General features: G+C 59.8%; 3 protein-coding genes across 5 annotated transcripts; 2 read left to right on the forward strand and 1 right to left on the reverse strand.

Moving 5' to 3' along the window:
- Nucleotides 1-507: 507 nt before the first annotated feature.
- On the reverse strand, nucleotides 508-9,010 carry ALDH3B1 (aldehyde dehydrogenase 3 family member B1; the record flags this gene model as incomplete). The annotated part of the gene is made up of 11 exons (XM_080345325.1): nucleotides 508-808; nucleotides 2,095-2,194; nucleotides 2,368-2,534; nucleotides 2,617-3,003; nucleotides 3,276-3,357; nucleotides 3,588-3,673; nucleotides 3,791-3,911; nucleotides 4,000-4,110; nucleotides 6,743-6,905; nucleotides 7,222-7,433; nucleotides 8,855-9,010. 11 exons carry the CDS (start codon nucleotides 9,008-9,010, stop codon nucleotides 615-617), a joined length of 1,779 nt encoding a protein of 592 aa, XP_080201451.1. The 3' UTR covers nucleotides 508-614.
- A 973-nt stretch (nucleotides 9,011-9,983) lies between these two features.
- On the forward strand, nucleotides 9,984-12,639 carry UNC93B1 (unc-93 homolog B1, TLR signaling regulator; the record flags this gene model as incomplete). Its single annotated transcript, XM_080345870.1, has 11 exons — nucleotides 9,984-10,067; nucleotides 10,142-10,283; nucleotides 10,371-10,524; nucleotides 10,601-10,762; nucleotides 10,826-10,955; nucleotides 11,041-11,134; nucleotides 11,214-11,338; nucleotides 11,407-11,589; nucleotides 11,670-11,943; nucleotides 12,134-12,252; nucleotides 12,373-12,639. 11 exons carry the CDS (start codon nucleotides 9,984-9,986, stop codon nucleotides 12,637-12,639), a joined length of 1,734 nt encoding a protein of 577 aa, XP_080201996.1.
- Nucleotides 12,640-15,009: 2,370 nt separating this feature from the next.
- On the forward strand, nucleotides 15,010-17,837 carry MAX (MYC associated factor X). 3 transcript variants are annotated; one of them, XM_080345050.1, is made up of 6 exons: nucleotides 15,052-15,102; nucleotides 15,303-15,329; nucleotides 16,204-16,311; nucleotides 16,657-16,780; nucleotides 16,867-17,091; nucleotides 17,307-17,837. In XM_080345050.1, the coding sequence occupies exons 1-5, from the start codon at nucleotides 15,067-15,069 to the stop codon at nucleotides 17,052-17,054; spliced, it is 483 nt and encodes a 160-aa protein (XP_080201176.1). In that variant the 5' UTR covers nucleotides 15,052-15,066; the 3' UTR covers nucleotides 17,055-17,091; nucleotides 17,307-17,837. The 3 variants fall into 3 exon arrangements, with proteins under 3 accessions (XP_080201177.1, XP_080201176.1, XP_080201175.1); XM_080345051.1 differs by having other exon boundaries at nucleotides 15,010-15,102; nucleotides 16,204-16,310; nucleotides 16,650-16,780; nucleotides 16,867-17,837; XM_080345049.1 differs by having other exon boundaries at nucleotides 16,867-17,837.
- The last annotated feature ends 50 nt before the right edge of the window (nucleotides 17,838-17,887 follow it).

The following is a 17,887-nucleotide window of genomic DNA, read 5'->3' on the forward strand; positions in this document are numbered from 1 at the left end:
CGCTGCTGAGCTCCGGGGCGGGCAGCTGAGCTGTCCCGGCCCCCTACAGCCACCTCCTGCCTCACCGCTGGCTTCGCTCCAGCCCAAAACTCACAAAACTCACCCCAAATCCAGCCCGGGGCACCACGCCGCCACCAGGCATAGGGTGACGGAAGTGGACATGATCCTGAGGGGGTGGCTGAGGGTGACAGTGTGAGGGATGGGGACACTGTGAGTCTGTTCACCCACCCCCTGGGGTCTGGACCCCCCAAAATGGGGCGACGGCGGCAAAGCCAGGCAGGAGAGCTCCATGCAAAGGCTTTACTACAAGCAGGTTACGCGGAGGAGAAAGCGACAGCCGGCACCAAGGAGAGAGAACAAGGTTCGTCCAGAAGAAATCTAACGAGAGACGGGGCTACTGCTGGGCCCGGGCTGCTCCTCTGACAGAAAAATAACTTTTGGCCCTTCCAGATGTGTCCTGACAAACGGTCCGGAGCGGAAGGAGCAAGCGTGCAGGAGACGTCCTTCCAAATCAAGACCCAACTCGGCTGGGTTCCTTCCAGCTCAGGAAACAAGGGAACAGGGTGGATTTTGGTCCCTGGGGGTCCCAGTCCCCGCACGGTCCGTGAGCAGGCTCAGAGCAGGGTGCACATGCCCTTGCGCTTGATCTCCAGGGTGGCCGTCATCAGCCCCTGCTTCTGCGGGGTGTACGGGGGGTAGCGCACCGAGTTGAGGGTCTCCAGGCCCATGCTGCGGTGCAGGCAGCCGCGCTGGTGCGTGAAGATGTCGAAGGTGAATTTCCCGTGGTATTTTCCCAAACCGCTGTTTCCTGCAGGGCACAGCACGGGTGTGAACTCGCTGCGGGACTCCACTGCTCATCAACACCGCAAAATAAACGTTTTTACGGAGTTTTTTCATGCAAATGCTCCTGCTGCGGGGTAATGTGGATCTGGTGGAGGAGCTCTCGCCCTTCCCCGCATCCTTTCCAGCTCTATGTCCAGCAAATCCTTTCACTGCTCACCTGCTCAGAGCCCTGAGTGCATCTTTCTTACATTATCTACATCAGCTTTGCTGCACCTACAAGGCTCAATTTCCCTTTTTAACCTCAATGGTGCTCTACCATATCTCTTAGGAGTTCCCAGCGTGGCCCCTACGAAGCTCAGCGTCTTCCTGGAGCTCCTAAAAATACGGAGCCACGTTGGTAACACCGGTTCTTGTGACTCCTGAGGTGGTTAATAGCTCGGTGACTTCACATCCGAGCTACTGGGGAAGCTTCGGCAAATTCCATCTCACCACGATGACTTGACCTTCACCTGACCGGGGCAGCTATAAAACAGCTTCACCTGATAATTTGAGGCGGTTTGTCTGCATCATTTCCATAAAGATAAGTTACAGGATGGGAACCACGAAGAATTGTTCCCTGAGCCACAGTCAGGTGAGGAATAAATTGCGCTTTGGTGTTGCAGTGTCTGTCCCATTATGTCTGAATCAGCCCTCAGCCCCGACAGAGATGCTGAGCACGTGCAGCATAAAACCAAGATATTTTTTCCCAGATAATATTCTGGGAAAGAGACAAGGAGATTGGGAAAGTATCTGGGGGAAATATCCTCAGAGGTTTCCTGTATTCATGTGCTCTTCCCTGCAAAATGCCACAAGCAGAGCCCAGGGCTGGGCTGACCTTGCTTTTCACTTGAGAAAACAGTATTTTTTGCTCTTGGAGACCAGAAACTCTTTGGTTTTGCCCAGGAGGATCTCCAAGTGACCATAGGCAGGTTCTCCAGATATTTTTTAGGGTTTTGCTCCTACTATTTAATCCTAAAAAGCAGCATGAATGTACGGCCTGCTCCTACCCAGCACCACAACAAGGAATCTCGCCCGCCCAAGAGGGACAAGGCGCCGGATGAGTGAGGGACAGACCAAAGGGAGCAGCGCTGGACGAGCTCCCACGCAAACCTCAGCCAGGCAGGAGCCCAACCCTGGCACAAAATTCACCCACAGTGCTCAGAAATACCAGGGAAACCACCAAGTGGCACAAATTTCCCTGCCTTCTATATGAAATATTTGCAGGGAACACTGTGGCCAGGGACGGGGCAGGTTTGGGGGATTTGGACCTACCGATCCCACCAAAAGGCAGCGAGCTCAGCGTCACGTGCATCAGGGTGTCGTTGCCGCAGAAGCCGCCGCTGCTCGTCCGCTCCAGGACCTGGTTCACCACCTGCGAGGGAAGCAGAAGAAGTGGACGTGGGTCTCGCAGCCTGACTTGTCAAACGTCACCCAACTCACCCGTCACCCGACTCCAAAGACCCTTCCAGAGCGTTCCGTGGGGTGTTGGTGAGGGAGTCACCAATCCCACTGCCCCATTTCCCTGTCCCTGCTCACGTCCCTCACCTTGCAGTCACAGGAGAAGGCGTAGATGGCCAACGGCTGCGGCCGCGCGTTGATGAAGTCGATGGCTTCATCCATGTTGGCCACAACAACGATGGGCAGGATGGGCCCGAAAATCTCCTCCTGCATGGCGGGGTCGGATGGCAGCACGTCCGCCAGCACCGTGGGGGCTGCAGGGAACAGTTACAGTGACAAACCACCCGCTGCACAGGCACCGGCCATCCCACTAACCCCCGAAACCCACGTCCTCACCGATGTAACGCTCCTTCTCATCCGTCTGTCCCCCGATGGCCACGCGCCCGCTGCGCAGCAGCGCCTGGATGCGGCGGAACTGCTTGTCCCCCACGATGCGGCCAAAATCGGGGGATTCCTTGGGGTTGGAGCCAAAAAACTCCACGATGGCCGCACGCAGGGCAGGCATCAGTTTTTCCTGCATCTCCAGGGTGCAGAGCAGGTAGTCGGGGGCCAGGCACGTCTGCCCCGCGTTGAAGAAGCGGCCCCAGGCCACCCGCCGGGCCACATTCTGCACATCGCAGGTGTCAGACACGTAGCAGGGGTTCTTGCCCCCCAGTTCCAGCGTCACCGGTGTCAGGTGCTTGGCGGCGGCTTCCATGATGATCCGTCCCACAGTGGCACTGCCTGCGGGCCGGGAGAAGACGCATCACAGGGAGAGTCCCACCATGGGTGTGGCACTCTGGGGAGCCACCAGACCCACAGATACATCCCAGATCCTCCAAGAGATCCCGAGAGCAAGTCCCCAACCCAAGGTCTGCATTCTCAGAGCGCAGGGAAAGGGTTCTGCTTGCGGGCTGGCTGCCCTGTGTCACACCTTGGGCAGGGTAAGTCACAGTGGGGTGACAAGAGGGGATCCCACCTCCTCATGGCACAAAACTCAGGCCCGCAGGACGTACCAGTGAAGAAGATGTAGTCAAACTTGTTCTCCAGCAGCTGGGTGGTCTCCTCGACGCCGGCGGTCACCACAGCAAAGCAGTCCTGCAATGTAAGAGTCCTCCAGTGTCACCATCTGCCCCAGGTCATTCTGTCCCTGTCCCCACCAACAGCATCCTGGGCTGCTGGACGTGTGGACAACAGCTGAGCGTGGAGGAAGGACAGACAGGGGCACCTGGGACCAGGGATGGTGTGACACTGGTGTGTGCGGGACAGGGTTGGGAACACCGTGGCCCTGGGACAGAGAAAGGACGAGGACAGGGAAAGCTTCTTACACTGTCCAGGTAGCAGGTCAGCGTTTCAGCAACAAGTTTCTCAGTGTTCTTGGTGATCTCCGAGGGTTTAATGATGACACAGTTACCTGGGGAGAGACAGACAGGACGTCAGAGCAGTGACATGAGGACAGCCAGCCCTTCTGGCACCCAGCACGGGGACAAGGTGCCTCAGGGACAGGGGACAAGGGACAGGTTTGACTGACCAGCCGCAATGGCCCCGATGAGGGGCACCAGGAAGAGGTGGATGGGGTAGTTCCAGGGCGCAATGATAAGTACGACCCCGTACGGGTCCTTGCGGATGAAGGCCGAGTCCAGCTGTGTCACCTGCGAGAAAGGCCACCATCTCAGTGACGTCCCCAGCAATTCCTCCCACTTTGTTCACACGCAGCTCAGCCCAGAGCTTCTCCCTTACCAGGTTCTTGTCCACGTGCTCGTCCTTCATCCAGCGGCACAAGTTGTTCAGGGTGTTGTTGAGCTCGTTCTTGCACAGGAGGATCTCAGTGAAATAAGCCTCGGTGGACGGCTGGGGACAGAAGTCACATAAGCATCGTCCCCACCCCGACCCTCATCTGCAGGGGACATCTCCCCTCTCCTCTGCCCACAAAGGGCAGGAGAAGTTATTAAGTAAAAAGTTACGAAGCAGAAGTTTCTCTCACCTCCTGCAACCCCCGGGGAGCATCAGAGTCCCGGAAATTTTATGAAAATAAGTATTTGGCCAGAGAAAAAACCAATATTGAACATCATGGGTGGGACGAGATGAGCTTTGAGGGTCCCTTCCAACCCAAACTATTCTGCTTCTATAATTCTATGATCTTCACAATATTTAACAGCTCTTGAGCTCAACATCTGCGAACTGCTCCCCTGGTACCAGCACCCTGAGCCCAAGGGACACCGAGCAGTGTCACCAGAGCTCCAGAGGAGCTGGTACCAGTGCCAGAGCTGCTGAGCTGCACTGGGACAGTGCTCTTGCGTTTGTGTCCCCACCACCTGGGGACGTGAGCTGGCAGCAAAGCCCTGAGCTCCCTCCCACAGCTCGTGCATGAAAGCTGAAGTTAGGACCTTGCTTTGTTCCAAGAGAAATGGGAAGAAGAGCAAATGCTTAATTAAACATCTCGTGATGGAGCTGGGCAGAACCAGCCTCCCAGTCCAGACAGAACCCAGCGCAGCGCCAGGGCCTCGGCGGGTTGGGTGAGACAACCCCAGTCAGGGAATTAAACAAACCCAACAGGTTTCTCCACGATAAACTGTCCCAACAATGCAAGGACTAAACAGACAGTGACTGGGAAGCAATGGTGGGACATCAGAGCCGGGATCAAGGTATCACCTGCAGGCAGTGGGTTCTCTCTGCTGCATAACCACAGCCGTGAATCACAGGCTCAGCGAATCATTTTGGATAGAAGAGACTCTCAAGATCATTGAGTTCAACCGTTCCCCGACCCCTGGCACTGCCCCATGTCCTGAGAACCTCATGTCTGTCTGTCCAACCCTCCAGGGATGGTGACTCCAGCACTGCCCTGGGCAGCCTGTTCAATGCCCCACAGCCCTTTGGGGAAGAAATTGTTCCCCAGATCCAACCTCAGCCTCCCCTGGTGCAACTTGAGGCCGTTTCCTCTGCTCCTGGCGCTTGTTCCTGGGGAGCAGAGCCCGACCCCCCTGGCTCCAAGCTCCTTTCAGGCAGTTCAGAGATCAGAAGGTCTCCCCTCAGCTCCTGCTCTCCAGCTGAACCCCCAGGTCCCTCAGCCGCTCCCATCACACTTGGGCTCTAAAGTGGCTCTCGCACTGTGAAGCCGCTTTTGCAAAGCACAGTGGTTGCAAAAACCCTCTACTCCGATGTCCTTTGGATTCCTCCAACCCCAAACCATCCCTGGGTGGGAGCCGTCCCCCATCGCCGCAGCAAAACATCGCTTTGGGCCTGGAAATTCTGGTTGCTGACTCCCAGGTGGCAACTTCTCATGTTCTACCACCAAGCCCCACTCCAGAGACCTTCAGGTCCCCAACGCCTGGACACATCACTGCCAGACCAAGCTGCTCCTCGACATGAGGACATGTCCAATGTCTGGTGAAGCAACGGAGCCACTCTCAGCCCAGGATGACAGTTGCATCATGAGGAGGATGATGAAATTACTGATGAAGACAAGCCATTAAGGGTTTTGACGGGACACAAAGGCTGGAAGGTGGGACATTAAGTCTGATGTCACCCCAGTTCCTCCAGAGAGGAACCGGCATCGCTGGAGATGATGTGCAACCTCGGTACGTAACACCGGATGAACTGCCCATTGAACTATGAAGCCCCGACTGCATAACAATCTTATTACTAGACAACCAGCTCTAATTACCTACAATTAGCAGACATGAAGGACACACTTGGAGCACTGATGCCTATCAAGGTCTGGCTGAAGGAGAAGGCGCTCACCTCAAACAAACAAGGCAATTACTAGCCTAGGAAGATGTCAGGGCATGGCTGATGTGCTGATACACCCACGGACACGAGTCCTTTGGCTCTGAGCGCTTCCACTACCAGATAAAACCAGTTATGTGGCACCAGGACATGCCAGCTCTCCAAAAACGATTCCTGATGCCACATGACCAAAGCGCAGCCTGTTGGGCTGTGGCACACAGTAGAGAGGGAGAAAAAGAGGGAGAAAAGGATCCTGAAGCAAAAGAAGGAGAAAGAAGAAAGGAGGAAGAAGGAAGAAGGGGAAGGAGGAAAAAGAAGAGAAAAAGACAGCTAAATATGGTGCGGACGCTCCTGCTTCCTCAACAGACCACCCAGGGGCTCCTGACATGCCACAACACCCAGAGTCACATCCAGGTCCCCACCTGTGTCACCACCTCGGCCTTGAGCAGCCCTGGGAGGAATGTGCAAAGCGAGCAGGTTGCACAATGCCAGTAAAGCCCCGGTGTGACCAGGCTGGCGAGGAGCACCCCAGGGCTGTCACCCTGTGCAGAGGTCCTGCAAAGCCACCGGGGAGTTGATGCGTAGGGTAGATGTGGCAGGTGACACTTGGTGACAAGTTCCCACCTTGCAGTGGCCAACAGGAGCTTTGCTCAGTTTAAGGGCAATAGGGACAGGGTTGGTGGCACCCAGGAGGGTGCAAGACCCAGACAAGGGGGTCTGCAGAGCCCCAGAAATGTGACCTGGCCCTGCCTCTCACCTTGCCCATGTCCAAGGCGGTGGCCTCCAGGATCTCCTGCTTCTTCTCATCCAGGAAGCGTCCCAGGGCCTCCAGCTGGGCCGTGCGATACTCCAAGGGCCGCGTCTTCCCCGAGAGCCAGGCTGCCCGCAGGTGGCTCACCAGCCCCGCATAGGGGTTCTCGCTGCAGGGACGGGGACATCAGAGGGATCCCAGCCCAGATCCAGCCTCTTACACTCCCAGTGACGATGCAGAGGAGCTCCACGTCACCCCAGCCTAGTGTCACCCCAGCCCAGCATCAAACTGGAGTCCCAGAGTCCCTGGGGACACCTGGGTCTTCCCCTTGCTGCTGGGAACAAAGGGTCCTGTCTCCTACATGCCACCCTTCCTGGCTGTCCCTTGTCCCCTCCTTTGGGCTGCAATGCTGGATGGTGGCCCACAGACCTCCAAACTTGTCCCACGCGCAAGCACCCCATCTCCCTTCCGCCCCTCACTCTCACCTGCTGGCACTGCTGCTCGTCGGCCCCTTCCCGCTGCCTGCACTGTCTGCGCCGCCTGTGCTGCCCGCACTGCCACTCGCGGCTTTCACAGCGTCGCTGCCCACAACGCTGCACTGGCCGTAGCCCGTGGGCGGCAGCCCGGAGGGCTCGAGGGACTGGTACATGCCGCGCTGCGTGTAGGAGCTGCCGGTCCTGCGGAGAACGTGGTGGCCCTGGTGAAAGACACGGGGCGGTGAATGGTTGAGCTGGAAGCGCTGGAGATGCCAGGGCTCCATCCCAAGAGGTGTCACCCCAGAGCAGAACATCCGTCCCCGAGCCCGCGGTGTCTTTGAGTGGTGGTTGGAAGCTCCGGGCTGTCCTGACCGGGGGTGACTCAGCCCCTGTGCAGTTGCCCCAGGCCCCGGTGTGCCCGGAGGGGGATGCTTGGAATTCCCAGAACTGAAACAAGCCCTTGGCCGTGGGGCAGCATCCCAGGGTCACCCCTGGAGTCCCCAAGGACCATGGTGCAGGGCAGCATCCCAGGCTGATCCCGGGGATCCCTTCCTGAAGGGAACCCCACCATGGGGCGCCCAGTGCCCCACAGCCTCCCCCTGCGTGGGGCTGGCAGAGTGTGGCTGTGAGGATAAGTCTGGTCGCTGGGACCTACCTGTGGGGCTGAGCGGCGGTGAGAGGAGTGCGAGGCCCAGCCGGTGCTGCCGAGGGTCAGGGTGTCCCTCCTAAATGCTGTGGGGCTGGTGGCCGTGCCCCATGGGCAGGGGCGGGCAGGAGCCTGTCCCGCCTCCATGGGGCTGGCAGTGGGGACGCGGTTTGGGATGGAACCTCCCCCATGAGTCGGTGGCACTGGGGACCTTCCATGGCCACCAAACCACCACCGTGAACCCTGACCCACAGGGACACCCAGACACCCCTCACCCTGTCCCCAGGTCCACCTTGACCCCTAGGGACTCCCGCACACCCCTCACCCTGTCCCCAGAGCCACCCTGACCCATAGAGAACCCCCCACACACCCCTCACCCTGTCCCCAGGGCCACCCTGACCCATAGGGACCCCACAGACAACGCCAAGTCACCCCTCCACCCACTGGCACCGGTTCCTCTGGCACTGCAGCCCTCGCCAGCTCCCCAAACTCTGGCTCCCCTGGCCGGTTCTAATTACCCCCCTTCGTCAACAGGAAGGGCAGCACCCTGCCCAAGACGCCCCGTCACCGTCCCCTGGACTCAGCCCCTACAGCCACACTCCCCGGGGACCCCACAGCAGCCCCCCAGAGAGGGGGAAAGCTTTCCCCCCGGGGCAGCACCCCAATTTGGCACCGTGAATTTGGCTGTGGCGCCCGTGGCAGCCCCAGGAGCCAGATCCAGCTTTGAGAGTGGCACATGTGTCCCCAGGCAGCCCCCAGCAGGTGCATGTCCCCAAGGGACAGCAGAGCATCAGTACATGGAGTGGGCGCCTGGGGGGTGCCAGGTCCCAATTTGGGATCTGTCTTGGGAGAAGATGCTCCGCATGGCGCCTGGGGTGGGAGACAACGCCAGAGCAAGGGGGTCCCAGCGCACATGTTGCTCCCTGGCAGCTCCCAAGGACCCACAGGGGTTGTCCCCCCTTGTCCCCCATCCCGCAGGACTCATGACCTCAGCACCTTCCCCGAGCAGATCTCAAGAATCCCCCGGTACCGGCTGGGCCGGATCCTGCCCTGGCTCCCCATGACAGAGATTTCAGCCTCCCCACTGCACCCCGAGGTGCCCCCACCCTGCCCTGTGGCACTGGCACCACGCAGCTGCGGGCACCCCGGCATCGCTACCTGTCCGGGCACCCTTCTGGCCCCACATTTTGGTGATATGGGGACAGGCGGATGCTCCATCACCCCCTAAACCTGCCCTGCACCCCCAAAGCAGGGTGTTCCCCCCACCCAGACACCCCGTCACATCCCTCAGGCCGGGAAGGGGAAGCGAGAGCGGCAGAGCCTGGGGCCGGCACCCGGCACTTGGCACTGCAGGGCACCCCGAGCTGGCAGCACCTGCGGAGCAGCGCTGGGGGCTGGTGGGAGATTTGGGGTGCTGGGGGGGACAGTGGTGCTGGGCAGGGGGTGGGATGGGACCTGTGCGAGTTGGGCTGGGTACTGTGCAAGGGGGGGTTGCGATGGGTGATGTGCAGGGGGACTCGGGGGTGCTGTGCAGTTTGGGGTGCAATGGGTGCTGTTCATGGGGGGGTCAAGATGCTGGGGAGGGGATCAGGGCTCTGTGCAGTTTGGGGTGCTATGGGTGCTCTGTGGGGGGGTCAGGGTGCTCTGCGGGGGGGTCAGGGTGCTGAGGATGGGCACAGGGCGGGCACCGGGGGTGCAGGCAGGAGGCAGCAGCAGCACAGATGGGTGGGAACCGGGACCCAGGGGTGCGGGACACGGGGGCGTGCGGGACCCCGGCGGGGTGCGGGACATGGAGGGGGCAGTGCGGGAGCGGCTCCTTTAAACCTCGTCGTTCTGCCTCCCTTGTCCGAAAGAGGAAGCGGCGCCCGCCCCGCCCCGCGGCTCCGGGTGTGGGGGTGCAAGGTCCAGGGGTGCTGGGTGCCGGTGGGGGGTGCAAAGCACATGGGTGCACCGTGCGGGGGTGCAGAGTGCAAGGTGTAGGGGTGCAGGACACGGGGGTGCAGGGTCTGACGGTGCTGGGGGGCAGCTCTGGGGGCACAAGACACATGGGCGCAGCATTTTGGGGGCGCAAACAGGGTCCCCCCAACCCCTGCCACCATCCAGGCCCCCCACGCTAGAGGCAGAGATGGAGAAAGACCCCAACTACCTCCAGGACGCGGCCAAGGCAGCGGCGGGTGACAGGCTGGGAGCTGAGGGGACAGAGGCGCAGGTGAGACCAGGGGACACCCGTGGGGACTGGAACCGCAGCGGCCGTTCCCAGGGCTGAGTGGGGTTTCCCCGCAGCTGGATGACTTTGTGGGGGCTCAGTCCGACTACAATGAGGAGGAGGAGGAGCAGAAATATTTCCGCCGCAAGCGCCTGGGCATCGTGAAGAATGTGGTGGCCGCCAGCCTGGCTGGCATGCTCACCTATGGTGTCTACCTGGGTACGCCCTGTCCCCACCCTGGGGACACCCCTGCTGTGGCATGGGGGGCTCAGGGTGGGGGGTGACAGTCCCGGGACGCCCCCCCAGGCCTCCTGCAGATGCAGCTGATCCTGCACTATGACGAGACATACCGGGAGGTGAAATACAGCAACATCCAGCTGGAGGACATCGACCGTAAGGTGCTGATGGGCATCAATGTCACTCCCATCGCCGCATTGCTCTACACCCCTGTCCTCATCCGGTACGTGCGACACCCCACGTGCCCCCGCCAGCCCCCCAGCACAGGCACCCACATTTTCCCCTCCTCGCCCTGGCAGGTTTTTTGGCACCAAGTGGGCCATGTTCCTGGCGGTGGGGATCTATGCCCTCTTCGTCTCTAGTAACTACTGGGAGCGCTACTACACGCTGGTGCCCTCTGCCGTGGCCATTGGGGTGGCCATCGTGCCCCTCTGGGCTTCCATGGGCAACTACATCATGCGGTAAGCACCTGGGGGGGCGGACGGGGAGGCTGGGGGCTCCGTCTGACCCGCCGTGCCGCGCAGGATGGCACAGAAGTACTACGAGTACGTCAACTACAAGGAGGAGCACGTGCAGGAGCAGCAGCGGCCACCACGGGGAGCCTGCAACACTTACATCATCGTCTTCCAGACCGTGTTCTACGCCTGCTTCCATGTGAGCACCAGCGGAAACCATGGCACAGGCTGGGGGCCACACCGGGAAGCCCAGTGCTGAGCACCCCCCGTTATCCACCTTGCAGCTCAGCTTCGTCTGCGCTCAGATGCCGATGCTCTTCTTCCTCAACAACTACCTGTACCAGCTCAACCACACGCTCTACAACATCAAGCACTGCGGTGAGCGCGGGATGGTGCGGCGGCGTGGGACAGCGCGGTGGCACCGGGACTGAGTGCGGTGTGTGTGTCTCCTTGGCAGGGACGCTGAGCCACGGCACGCTGTCTGGCTTCAACACCACGGTGCTGCAGAGCTTGCCCCGCAGTGTCAACCTCATCATCGTGGAGAGCGCGCTGATGGCGGCCGCCTTCCTCGCCATGCTGACGGTGAGCACTGGGGCGGGCGGGGGACACGCTGTGACACCGGCAGTGATTCACCAGTGACCGCACGGCAGGTCCTAGTGCTCTGCGGTTCGGCGTATCAGCCCATGGAGGAGATCGACCTGCGCAGCATCGGCTGGGGCAACATCTTCCAGCTGCCGTTCAAGCACATGCGGGACTATCGCCTGCGGCATCTCTTCCCCTTGTTCATCTACAGCGGCTTCGAGGAGCTTTTTGTCTGCACTGGCTTCTCCCTGGTAGGGCCTGGGGAGAGGGTAGGGGGGTGACAGAGCGGGGACAGTCCGTCTGGGTGATGCTGAGCTTGTCCTCGCTGCAGAACTATGGCGTGTGCGCCCTGGGGCTGGAGAAGTTGGCGTATCTCCTCATGGCCTACGGCTTCTCCGCCTCGCTTTGCTCCAGCCTGGCTCTCAGCATGCTGCGCCTGCGGCGGCAGATCCCGCTGCTGGCCGGAGCCTTCATCCACGCCGCCCTCCTGGTGACACTCTTCTGCTGGGCACCAGAACCCCGGCTCGTGGTCCAGGCGCCTTTGCTCTACACCATCGCTGTGCTCTGGGGCACGGGGAGTGCCCTCAACAAGACCAGCATTAGCAGTGAGTCCCGAGAACATGCCTGTCACAGTTTCTCTTGTCCCCTGGCATCACAGCTTGGTGGTCCCCAGCTCCTCAGACCTGCTGACAAGGGGCAGGACAGACCCACCGCGGCTGGGTCCTGCTAACGGTGCCACAAGAGGGGACACCGGCACGGGAGGGGGATGCTGACAGCCGGTCCCCTCTGTCACAGTCCTCCTGGGCATGTTGTATGAGGACAAGGAGCGCCAAGACTTCATCTTCACTATCTACCACTGGTGGCAGGCCCTGGCCGTCTTCACCGTCTACTTGTGGTCAGAGCTGCCCATGAAGGTAAGGCTGGGTGGGTGGCTGTCCCCACAGTGTCCCCTGGCTGGCTCTGTCGCGCTGGGGACCTGCCAGGCTCAGGGGAGGTGCAGTGTCACACCGTTCCCCCATTCTCTCTTCCTGCAGGCCAAGCTCTCCATCATGCTGGCGACGCTGGCGGTAGCAATGGGGGCTTATCTCTGGATGGAGCACAAACTGGCGCAGCACGTGGCCTATCGCCTGCCTCGCATTCCCCGCCCGCGCCTCAGGATGCGCGGATACTGCTACTTGGAGGAGAACGACTCGGACGAGACCGGCTCGGAGAACGACGGCAGCAATGATGACAACGCTGAGCGGCCGACGGAGTCCGCCAGCAGGGACGAGCTGCCAGAAGATGAGAACCAGCTGGGTTAGAGGCAGCCTAGAGATAGCGCCCCCCCCGCCCTCTGAACCTGAAGTGGAGTCCACAGCACTCCCTGGAGCTACCCAAACCCCTTGAGCAAGCCCAAACCTCCAGATTCCCCTCAGGCTGGGCTTGCAGCCACCCCCCTACAAGCCCCACAGACCCCCAAGCCAGGCCCACAGTCCCCCAGGCCAGGCCTATAGACCCCAGGCAGCCCCACAGCCCCTCAGACCAGGCTTGCATCCCTCAGGCCAGCCCCACAGCCCCTCAGGTCGGCCCGCAGCCCCCCAGTCCCTGAGGTCAGGGAATTCTTTCAAATTCGCTTCTGATCCTAATGAGCAGGACTGATCAGTCAGGAAGAGAGTATAAAGAACAGGTCAGGTATAACACCGTCCTTCTAGATATATAATCAGAGTTTTCAGTAAATCATTGGTTAGGGAAAACCTGAACCAAAGGGTACTGTGTTCCATTCCATTTACTGGCTGCCAATGACTGCGTCCCTCTTGAGTTTAGCCCCTGTTTGAAAGTAATGGTAGCTTTAACTTCCACATTTCTGGAAGCAGTGAGCTCCATACTATAGTCCTGCAGCATCCGAAAAAAATACTACCTTTGGGTTGTTTTAAACCTGCTGTCCATGATTTCCCCTGTGTGCCACCTCCTAGAAAAAGTGAGTGAGAGCTCCCTGCCTTCTCTTCACAAGCCACCATTTTATATAATTCAATCATCTTCCCAAACATTGTCACTTTTGTCTTTTTCAAGCAGAAAAGTCCAAGTGTAAATAGCCATGCTTTAAACAGAAACCGTTCTCTATGTTTCATTATTCTTTTCTACCTTTTATTTTGTTTTGTTATTCTTTTCTACCTTCACCTTCTTTCTGACCTGGGAAACCAGAGCTTCACACTGTTGTGGCCATGCCACTGATCTACACAAGATGTCACAATTTCTTTCTGCTCCACTCTGTCCTCCTTTTCTAATAATTTCAGGTGGTTTTGACTTGGAGCTGGGAATTAAGTTTCCAAATAATTACCTATAGATTACAGGCCAGGCCCAAGGCCCCTGAGGTACCACATCCAAGCAGCCCGGACCCTCTTTTCACAGAATCCCGGAATATCAGGGGTTGGAAGGGCCCTGGAAAGCTCATCCAGTGCAATCCCCCCATGGAGCAGGAACACCCAGATGAGGTTACACAGGAAGGTGTCCAGGCGGGTTGGAATGTCTGCACAGAAGGAGACTCCACAACCCCCTGGGCAGCCTGGGCCAGGCTCTGCCACCCTCACCAGGAACAAGTTTCTTCTCATCACAGTATCACAGTATCACAGTATGTTTGGGATTGGAAGGGACCTCAAAAGATCATCTAGTCCAATCCCCCTGCTGGAGCAGGAACACCCAGGTGAGGTCGCATAGGAACATGTCCAGGTGGGTCTTGAATGTCTCCAGAGAAGGAGACTCCACACCTCCCCTGGGCAGCCTGTTCCACTGTCTGTCACCCTCACTGAGAAGAAGTTTTTTCTCAAATTTAAGTGGAACCTCTTGTGTTCCAGGTTGATCCCATTACCCCTTGTCCTATCATTGTTTGCCACCGAGAAGAGCCTGGCTCCATCCTCGTGGCACTCACCCTTTATATATTTATAAACATTAATAAGGTCACCCCTCAGTCTCCTCTTCTCCAAACTAAGGAGCCCCAGCTCCCTCAGCCTTTCCTCACACGGGAGATGCTCCACTCCCTCCAGCATCTTTGTTGCCCTACGCTGGACCCTCTCCAGCAGTTCCCTGTCCTGCTGGAACTGAGGGGCCACAACTGGACACAATATTCCAGATGTGGTCTCACCAGGGCAGAGTAGGGGGGATATTCCTTATTTAAATGGAACCCTTTGTAGTTCAGTTTGAACCCATTACCCCTTGTCCTACCATTGGTTGTCACCCAGAGGAGCCTGGCTCCATCCTCCTGACACTCACCCTTTATATATTGATAAACATTAATGAGGTCACCCCTCAGTCTCCTCCAAGCCCCATCTCCCTCAGCCTTTCCTCACAGGGGAGATGCTCCACTCCCTTTAGCATCTTCGTTGCCCTGCGCTTGACTCCCTCAACAGTTCCTTGTCCTTCTGGAACTTTGCTCCCCTACAGCTCAATAAAATCCCTCCCCACACCGCCTCCGTTCCCCCCGTACTTCGCATTCGCGTCGTCGCGGCCTCTCCGCCCTCCAAGAGGGGAAACAAGTAGCGGGGCCCCCCTGGGCGGGAACTACAACTCAACAAAGGGTGAGTTGTAGTCCCCGCCCAGGGCTTTTCCCCTGCCCGTCTTCCCTCCCCGGACTCGCTCCCCCACAATCCCCCGCGCAGGCGAGGGGGTGATGTCACGTGTGCCGCCCGGCGGCGCATGCGCGCTGCGGGCTGTTGTTGTGGCGGCGCGGCCCGCGGCTCACCCGGCCGGGAGCGATGAGCGACAACGATGACATCGAGGTGGAGAGCGACGTGAGTCCGACCCCCGGCACCGCCACACACACCCCCCCGCCCTCCCCGACACCTCCGCCCGCTGCCCGCAGCGCCGGGGGAAAGGGGCAGCGCGGTGGGGGGGTAACGTTTCGTTCGTGTTTCCTTCCTCCTCCTCCTCCTCATGGGCCCGGTTCCCTTCACCTTCCTCTTCCTCTTCCTCCTTCCCGGGCTCCCCTCAGGAGGAACAGCCGAGGTTTCAATCCGCGGTACGTCCCGGGAACGGGAACACGTGGGGACGAGGGGGGGGGCTATTTTGGGGGGGCGGGGGGGGCGCGACATGGGGGGGAGACACTTATGTCTCTTGGGGGCTGGGTCACTTGGGGGGACACACTGTGGGGCTGTGAGGGGGACATGTGGGGTTTATGTCTTTTGGGGGGGATCTGTGGGCCTCGGGCTCCTTGGGGGTGCTGGGGATTTGGGGGTGTCCTGTGGGGCTGGGGCTCTTGTAAGGGGGAAATGGAGTTGTAGGTTTGGGGGGGGGTGTGATATGGTGGGGGGGTTGTGTCTCTGGGTGGCGATCTGTGGGGCTGGGGCTCTTTAGGGGAGGGGGAGTGTGGGGCTGGGGTTTTTGTGGGGAAGTGGGGGTGTCTGGGGGGATTATGTGTGGGGCTGCATCTGTTTTGGGGGAGGAGACATGGGGGTTGTGTCATTTCAGGGCGTCTGTGGAGCTGTTTCTTGGGGGGGGTGTATATGGGGAGTTTGACATGTGGGGTTGTGTCTCTTGGCAGAGGGTGGATGGGGGGACCTGTGGTTGGTTTTTGGGGGGGCCACACCCCAGAGGGTGCAGGACAAGACGCTGGGCCCCGTTTCCCAGCTCTGCCTGCCTGGCGGGGCCCGCGGCTGCCCCGGCAGCAGGAAGGGAAGAAACCGAAAGCACCGGGAGGCGCCTCCTTCCCACGCCGCAGTGCTGCTGCTGTGCTGAAACGGCAGCCGCGGGGGCTTCAGCCGAGCTCCTGCACCAGCTCTGGGCACCTCGTTCGCTTTTGGGACCCCCTGGGCAGCACCTCTGGGTGAAGGGAGCGGGTGGGAGTTCCCTCCGGGGTGCCGCCCCCTCTGACTCTTCTCTCCCTTCCCTCACAGGCCGACAAACGGGCTCATCACAACGCGCTGGAGCGCAAGCGCAGGGACCACATCAAGGACAGTTTCCACAGCCTGCGGGACTCCGTCCCCTCCCTCCAGGGAGAGAAGGTGAGTTTATGGAGGGTGGTGGGTGCCCCGGCCCGCGGCACGGAGGCTGGACGGGGATTTCTGCAGCCTGCACCTGGTGGTGGCTTCTCAGTTTGGGATGCCGCTGCGGGGGACGTTTTGGTGCTCTCAGCCCAAGCCGAGCACCGTCAACGGGGTCCAAAAATGATCCTCCATGGAGCCGCCGAGGCTCTGGCCCACCACGGGCACCCCCGGTGGGTTTCAGTTCCCCTGGTAACATTGGCACAGCAGAGTAACCAAAACCCGGGTGGGACGAGGCAGCCAAAATGCCGTTGTTCTTCCCCAGGCAAGGTCTTTATCTCGCTGTTTATCCCACTATTGCAACAGGCATCCCGGGCCCAAATCCTGGACAAAGCCACAGAGTACATCCAGTACATGCGCCGGAAAAACCACACGCACCAGCAGGACATTGACGACCTCAAAAGGCAAAACGCTCTCCTGGAGCAGCAAGGTGAGCGAGGGGGGCGTTCAGGGGACCTGGGGCGGGGGGGACACGCGCAGCAGAGCTCCGAGTGACGCGGTGGCCCTGCCCTGCAGTGCGCGCGCTGGAGAAGGCCCGGTCGAGCGCCCAGCTCCAAGCCAACTACCCCGCGACGGACAACAGCCTCTACACCAACCCCAAGGGCAGCGCCATCTCCGCTTTCGACGGCGGCTCCGACTCCAGCTCCGATTCGGAACCCGACGAGCCACAGAGCAGGAAGAAGCTGCGCATGGAGGCCAGTTAGGCCCCCCCGGGGCCCTCCCTGCTGCTCTTGGCCGCCTGTAAGGACTCTCTTCCTTCTCTCGTAGAGGCTCTCGGACTGCAGCTTCCCAGCCCTCCCCGGCCCCTTTCCCCGCTCCAACCCCCACAGCCCCGGGGGAAGCCGGCCAGGCAGGGGCCTCGCAGCACCCAACAGACTTGGGGGGGGTCGCACTATGTCCCCGCCACCCCCCCCCACAACTAGCGAGCCCCCCTCCCCTCTATTCTGATTTTTTAGGAGCATTTCTATTTATACCCGAGGACCACGGCAGTCCTGAGTTGAAGGGTGCGGCTGCACAGGAGCCCAGCAGCCCCCCCTGTGACCCCCTCCGAAAAGGCCAGACCCTGCGGGCAGCTGCATACCACCCCCCCCCCCCCTCAACAAGCCCTGACTGGGGGGGTCTCGCTATTTATTTTCTGCGTGTGCAATTCCACCTGCCCCCAGCACCTGCGAGAGCCGGCGGGGGCAGCACCCGCACCCCTCCCTCTGCAGCACTGGGCCGGGCTGGGTGGGCTGCGCGTGGGTCCTGCCCCCTCCTCCCTCCCTCCCTCGCCCCCCCAACCCCTCCCCACCTCCGTGGCATTTTCTGAACTCTAGTGTCCCCTCCCTGCCCCGTAGGTGATCCCCCCCCTCCCCATTTTGATGCCATTCATTCCATGGATCTAAAGGTATGTTGTACATACTGCCCAGAGTTGTCTTGCAAGTTAAGGCTTCCCTTTACTATAAGACTATAAATAATAAAACAAAAAAAAAACTTATTTTATCCTTCCCCGTGGTAACTGCCTGTTCTTGGAGTGGGATGGGGGGGGCGAGGTGGC

The sequence above is a fragment of the Nesoenas mayeri genome (genome assembly GCF_963082525.1).
Source record: "Nesoenas mayeri genome assembly, chromosome: 5".
In the NCBI taxonomy this organism is placed as follows: domain Eukaryota; kingdom Metazoa; phylum Chordata; class Aves; order Columbiformes; family Columbidae; genus Nesoenas; species Nesoenas mayeri.